At 40.6% G+C, this 7,500-nt stretch overlaps 2 protein-coding genes across 2 annotated transcripts in view; both read left to right on the top strand.

The window, feature by feature from the left end:
- LOC307260710 (complement C1q-like protein 4) overlaps positions 1–2,890 on the top strand; it is a 4,821-nt gene extending 1,931 nt beyond the window's left edge. Inside the window, exons 4-5 of the mRNA XM_080041005.1 lie at positions 1,004–1,135; positions 1,547–2,890. Of these exons, the coding sequence (XP_079897131.1) occupies positions 1,004–1,135; positions 1,547–1,824 (410 nt within the window). The 3' untranslated portion in view covers positions 1,825–2,890. The remainder of the gene's footprint in view (positions 1–1,003; positions 1,136–1,546) is intronic.
- The window catches only part of LOC307260708 (complement C1q-like protein 4), a 31,332-nt gene that overhangs the window by 16,932 nt on the left and 6,900 nt on the right, over positions 1–7,500 (top strand). The window lies entirely within an intron of this gene.

Below are 7,500 nucleotides of genomic sequence, written 5' to 3' on the forward strand. Positions count from 1 at the left end.
TGAATATGTTTTGCTAATTAGCATAAACTGAAAAAACAGGTTTTTTAACAAAACTTTCTCAAATCTTACTGTATTGACTCCAAATTTCTCACAAAGCCTCGGGGGACTAAGATACACGTGTCTATTAAAGATTAGTAGGGTAGCTTGAAAAACATGGCCGCCATTGACCAAAACGTTTATGCAGGGGCGGAGCTTAGCAGCTAATTGGCCAAAACTGGAGGTCCTATCATCATACAACTTGCTGGATATGTGCAGAAGACATGTGGTAGCATGTCCCTCAAAGCTTGTCGGGATTAACCCATAGGGGCGCCACACATGAGAAAACCATAGTTCAGAAAAGCAATGTTTGACAGGCCACGCCCCTCGCCCCCTGACTCTAATGGACCTTACATTTCTTACACTCTGATTGACTTGAAATGTCTTACACACGTACAGCTCATGGTGCTCCACAATAAAGCCTCTTGGACCATAGGGGTCAGCCATGATTTTTTCAATAAAATACAGTCACGTGACATTTACTTAATGGATTTATAACCTATCATCACCAAATTGTGTACACAGCCTTAGGGGACCGACATACACACGTGTATAAAGTTTTAGCGAGATAGCTCAAGAAACATGGCCGCCTTTGACCAAGACGTCTTCGCAAGAGCGGTCCTTTGCTCCTGATTTGACGGCAACTGTCCTATCGGCCCCAACTTGGGATTTGTCTTCAGAAAGAGCGCGGCGGCGTTTCGAGCCGGGCTGGGTGTCAGCGCCGGGGGCCTTTACTTTTAAAATCTCTGCAGGATTTTTTAGTTGAAACATATTCTTAAAGTGATGGATAGAGGATAAACTTCAGAGGATAATGGGGCATGTGTTGTGTCAAAGACAGCTGAATATATTCTCATTGCTCTCTCTCTCTCTCTCTCTCTCTCTCTCGCTCTCTCTCTTGCTCTCTCTCTCTCTCTCTCTCTCTCTCTCTCTCTTGCTCTCTCTCTCTCTCTCTCTCTCTCTCTCTCAGGTAAACAGGTGGCTTTCTCGGCCTCTCTGGTGGTTACTGGCGATCAAACCTTTGGACCCTTCAAGGGACACACTCCTCTGGTCTTCAAACACGTCGTCACCAACATTGGAAACGCCTACAACTCACAAACAGGTATCTGATCTAGACATTTAACTTTAGTCTGATGTAGCAAACAGTTGATTCTCCATTAAAATTTGACACAAACAAACGTTTATGTTTATTAAGCATTACAAAGCATGTTTTAACAGTTAGCGCGTGCAGTGTGACGTGCCGGTTTGTGGCGTTTTCTCTTCTGATTGGATATCAGTTTCAGGATCCCAGAAAAGTTTATTTGCCGATTACATGCAGAGCGGGTGACTGAGAGATCGGAGTTATGAAACGTGCACACTATATAAGTGATCACTGTATGAATAAAGAGCGATTTAACACTTCAATTAACATACATAAATCGCTCACTTCACCTTTAATCATTTACTAACAGTTAATTAATATACCCTTATTCTAAAGTGTTACCAAAATTTTACCTAAACAAACATTCCACAGGTGCCTTCACTGCACCGCTGAAAGGAGCCTATCACTTCGAGTGGCACATCCTTGGAAACGGAGGTACTCCTACCGGCGCTGTGTTGGTGAAGAACTCAAAGCACATCTTCATCGCATATGAGGTGCAATCGTCCCGACGACCCTCTGCTTCTCAAGGCGTCTCTCTGCTTCTGGAGGCTGGAGATGTTGTGTTTCTGCGTCAGTGGAATCGCTCAAAAGTGCGTGACAGTTACAATCACCACACCACCTTCAGTGGGCATCTGCTTTTCACCATGTAACACGCAGACATCTTCACCTACATGATGTCACTGCAGGTTTTTCTTTTCTTTAATAATTCTGGAGCTTAAAATATCGTTATCCTGATCAGGGGCGTGCACAGGTAGACCCTAAGTGGTGCTTGAGCACCTGGCCTTTGCCCCCTGGACCAATCAAGTGCCCTTTTGCAAAACATAAAAATAAATAAATAAACCATTTATAAATACTTAACGATTAAAAGCGTGTGATAATAATGCCACGATTCCTGTATAATTATTATTTTTTTAATTGTTATTATAATTTTTTTTACCTGATCTTTGAAGGCCCCGAACAATGTTATATTAAAAAAATCTTCCTTGGGGGGAGATCAGCAGTACGGCAGTGTGGCAGTACATTTTAGTTATTTAAAAAAAAACATTGTTCAGGGCTACGAAGAACAGGGGGCCTATATTGAGCCAGTAAAAAAAAACGAAGACTTCGAAGGGTCTACCTGTTTTTTGGTAATTCTGTGTCTCCAAATTATTCCATAAAATAGAACTAAATAGCTCACATAGGACACAATTGATTTAGCCTCAGGTTCCTTCTCAAAGTGCACCAGATTGATGAATTTTACTTTGAAAAGGTTAAAGTTTTCTTCCGGGGAGCATTCCCCCGGACTCCCCTAGTACGTCCAGGGTCCCCACCCCAGTTTCCCAAATTCCTGTGAGAAAAACTGTTATGTGTGTCTGGTTATTAGAAGTCATTAGACCAGGAGGTTGTGTCTATGTACAATTAACCTTAAAATCATTTGGTCATCCATCAAAATAAATATTGTGTTATCTGGCTCAGAGATTCCAAATTGCCTGCAGAAAAAGTAGCCTCATGCCTTGTTCTTATGCTGCACAAAGTGCTCTTATTTTGCACTGAGCACCTGCCCCCCAAAATGTCTGTGCACGCCACTGATCCTGATCATAATCACTGCAGCAAAATCCATTCATTTTTCATTTCTCCGTCATATAAAAGTCATAAATAATCAAATCTGCAACTGAAATGAAGACAAATTTCATGTAATGTTATCTGTCTGATTCCTTTGTCATTAAAAATCACCGCAAAGCATCTCTGGACATTTCATGTTATTTTCGTTGTTGTCATTTAAATATCAACCGATTGAACCCAAAAACAAACATGGAAGTTTATATTGCTCAGAGACTTTCCTAAGATTATTCTCAGCTACAGGTGCTCAGTGCTTGAAAATACTTAGAAAGGAAGTACACTAGAAAATGCAGAATAGTATTGGACTACAACTGTTTGCATAAACGTTTTAATTATGGAACCAATTGGAATTATTTTAACACTTCTTCGAGTCCGTTGCAATCTCAGATTACGTTCTCAGATATAAAATATTTTCAGGTTGAACATGATTAAAATTGAAAAGTAAACATGTTCTAATAAACCTCACAACCTGCACTTATCCCATCCCATCCCACTACAGGTGAAACTAGAAAAATTAGAATATCATGCAAAAGTTTATTTATTTCAGTAAATCAACTTAAAGGGTGAAGAAAATATATTATATAGATAAAGTGAGATATTTCAAGCCTTTATTTGTTTGATCATTATGGTTTACAGATTATGAAAACCCCAAATTCAAAATCTCAGAAAATTTGAATATTATATGAAATCAATAATAAAGGGATTTTAAATACAGAAATGTCGGCCCTCTATAAAGTATAATCATGCATGTGCACTCAGTACTTGGTTTGGGCCCCTTTTGAATTAATTCCTGCCTCAATTCCAATTAATTTTCCATGATATTCTAATAATACGAGTATCACCTGTAATTGGAGGCATGTGTGTATGCCTGTTTGTTTGTGCGTGTGGACTTGCTACAGGCACCACTGCATCCCATGCTTCCAAACTTTGTGACATGGTCATGTTTATAATACATAATATTGTAAATGGACTCCACTTATATAGCACCTTTCCCTGGTTTTTCACAGACCCAAAGCGCTTTACGTTGTTTTATACACATTCACCCAATCACACAACCATTCATACACCAATAGCAGCAATTACCACGCAGGGTGCAAGCTAACTATCAGGAGACTTTTAGGGTTCAGTGTCTCTTTGCCCAGGGACACTTGGACATGTGGCGGGGAGACCGGGGATCGAACCACCGACCCTGTAACCCAGTGGACGACCGTCCTACACAATTCACTACAGCCGCCCATAACAGCTCTTTTCTCATGAACCGGTGAAGTGGCTTCGTTCAGACACCGGGCTAATCGCCAAAAAGTCTTAGAGACAGTTTCTGATAAACCTGTTGAACACGGACTTCCCAGAAGGGTGTGACTAGGGGATGTTCAAAACCACACAAGACTCCTTTGTTTGTTTGTGTGTGTGTGTGTGCGTGCGTGTGTGTGTGTGTGTGTGTGTGTGTGTGTGTGTGTGTGTCTTGTTGGCATCTGATGGAAATACCTTATGTCATTGGGTGTTATTTAAAAGGCGCTACGAGGAACTTTTAAATATTTATAATTTTTCCACTGATGATCATAAATGACATGTAACAGCAAATAAGACCATCAGTACAAAGTGTTATGATTTGTGGGTTTGATGAGTTGAAACTTATTTTTAGTTCGTACATTTTATTTTGAACTGTTTTATTTTGAAGTCCGTATTGTGTTAGGTTGGTTTCCGGTTGGGTTAAAATGAAGTGGGTTTTATTTTGAAAGAGAAAGGAAGTGTTTGTCTTTCTTTTTGGTTGAGAAAGTAACTTGGTATATTCACTTAGGAGGAGAGAGAGGGCGATAGAGGGAGGTTTTAACTTTTTGGCTTAACCGACTCCTCCCATCTGTTTCCTCCGGCTGAGGCTGACTCCCCTGTGGGTAAAAAAGACGCAGTTTTGGAGAAGGGAGCTCAGTTGGTTGCTCAACTCGGGGAAACACAGGGGCCGAATCCTTTAAGCACAACTCTCTCTCTCTCTCTCTCTCTCTCTCTCTCTCTCTCTCTCTCTCTCTCTCTCTCTCTCTTTCTCTCTTTCTCTCTTGACACAGATGATTTGGAAAATTCTTAAACTTTAAACGGGAATGATAGAATAGGAAATCTCATAGAATGGTGAATGGAATTAACGGAGATTGGGTGAAATAAACCTTTCCTCAGTGTAACAATCTCTCTGTTAGTCCTTACCATTTTTAAGGTTTCGGGGATGTTGGATACATTTTAGGCATGAGACTTATTTATAGAGCACACACTTAAAAATGCTGGGTTGAAAATAACCCAACTTTGGTTATTCCAGTAAAGTAACCCAGTGCTGGGTTCGATAGGGTCCCATCCAACGCTGGGTTGGTAGAACCGGGGTTTGCGTCCTCGTAGAGGAAACCGGAGGGAGAGGGAGATTTCGTTATGAATAGAAAGGTTATAATTAGTCCCTGCATTATAAGTTAGTGGATACAGGTTTATTAGGACATACATAATAGACGTGGTAGACTAACTTTTCATTATTGGTCGGAATTTTCCGGTCTCGATCGTTTCATGGTGCCCAACGTGGGGCTTCGGGACTTTTTACTGTTTTTTATTCAATTACATGATTTTACAGGATTCACTAAAAAGAAAACAGAAAATAAAGAATCAGGTTGGTTTATATGCCTACATGCTCATCAAAATGAGCTCTTTTTCTTTTCCTCAAACAGATGTTTACTTGGTTCGATTTTTAAATTTCCAAAGCACAAGACAGAGTTATTGCATGCTCTCTAAATAATTCTCATGCCTACCACTTATCTAACATCCCCAATACCTTAAAAATGGTAAGGAGAGATTGTTACACTGAGGAAAGGTTTATTTCACCCAATCTCCGTTAATTCCATTCACCATTCTATGAGATTTACTATTCTATCATTCCCATCTAAAGTTTAAGAATTTTCCAAGTCATCTGTGTCAAGAGAGAGTGAGAGAGAGAGAGAGTGAGAGAGAGAGAGAGCGAGAGAGAGAGCGAGAGAGAGAGAGAGAGAGTTGTGCTTAAAGGATTCAGCCTCTGTGTTTCCCCGAGTTGAGCAACCAACTGAGCTCCCTTCTCCAAAACTGCGTCTTTTTAAAGTGAATACATACAAGTTACTTTCTCAACCAAAAAGAAAGACAAACACTTCCTTTATCTTTCAAAATAAAACCCACTTCATTTTAACCCAACCGGAAACCAACCTAACACAATACGGACTTCAAAATAAAACAGTTCAAAATAAAATGTACGAACTAAAAATAAGTTTCAACTCATCAAACCCACAAATAATAACAAAATTATTTATATTTTTGTATTGTTTTCTTAATGCCGAGGCCGGCTGAACGGTACGGTGTCCAGCACGAGAGTGCGAGGGCCTGGTCATCATTGCTTGTAGTTTTAATCTTTCATTGTCACGTGATGTGCTGACTTGATGTCCCCGGTTGGTGTGCAAGCACATGTGGGTGTGTGCAGCGAAATACTATAGGTCCTCACAAAGCTGGATTTATGAGAACACACACAGACACACACACACACAGGGACACACACACACGTTTGTATTTCTATCTTTGTGAGGACCCTTCACTTAACCCCTTACCCCTAACCGAGATTTATAGTGTAGAAAACAGCATGCTATTTGGGAGATTCTGACCCACGATCCAGTGCACACCGGAATTGACATCACATCGACGGAGCCTCCGTATTGAAAACAACCAGCGATGAGACGGATATAAAAGCAAGAGGCGAGATCAAGGAGCCATGTTAGGATCAAATAAATAAGTTTAAGTATGTCCAAATTGTAGCATTCTGCATCCTAACTAGATTCTTTTTATAGTCAGATGTAGAATGTAGAATAGAAAAAAGAAAGAGTATCAGTTTTGGAATGCAGGGAAGGTTTCTTTTAACTTGTTTAGTAGCTGCTGAACTTACAGTAACTACGTTCGTAGTTCACTTCAGGTTAACTTACATTGCATTGCTATGCCGTCACGTGATACGCTGACGTGATGTCCCCTGTTGGTGTGCAAGCACGTGTGGGTGTGTGCAGCTAAATACTATAGGTCCTCACAAAGCTGGATTCACAAGAACACACACACACACACACACACAAAACACACACAAAAACACACACGCACACACACACACACACACACACACACACACACACACACACACACACACACACACACACACACACACACACACACACATATGTTTGTATTTTTATCTTTGTGAGGACCCTTGACCTCTTAACCTGACCCGAGATTTTTAGTGTTGAAAACAGCTTGCTATTTGGGAGATTCTGACCCACAATCCAGTGCACACCGGAAGTGAGCCTGGGTATTAAAACAAACAGGGATGAGACGGATATAAAAGCAAGAGGCAAGATCAAGGAGCCATGTTATGATAAAATAAATCAGTTAAAGTATGTCCCAATTGTAGCATACTGCATCCTAACTAGATTATTTTTATGGTCAGATGTAGTATGTAGTAACTACGGGTGCAGTTCACTTCAGGTTATCTTACATTGCATTGCTATGCCCCGTTTGTGTGTGCAAGCACGTGTGGGTGTGTGCAGCTAAATGCTATAAGTCCTCACAAAGCTGGATTTACAAGAACACACACACACACACACACACCCATACACACACACACACACACACACACACACACACACACACACACACACAACACACACACACACACACACACACACACACACACACACACA

This window comes from Ammodytes marinus (genome assembly GCF_949987685.1).
Source record: "Ammodytes marinus genome assembly, chromosome: 14".
NCBI classification, from domain to species: domain Eukaryota; kingdom Metazoa; phylum Chordata; class Actinopteri; order Uranoscopiformes; family Ammodytidae; genus Ammodytes; species Ammodytes marinus.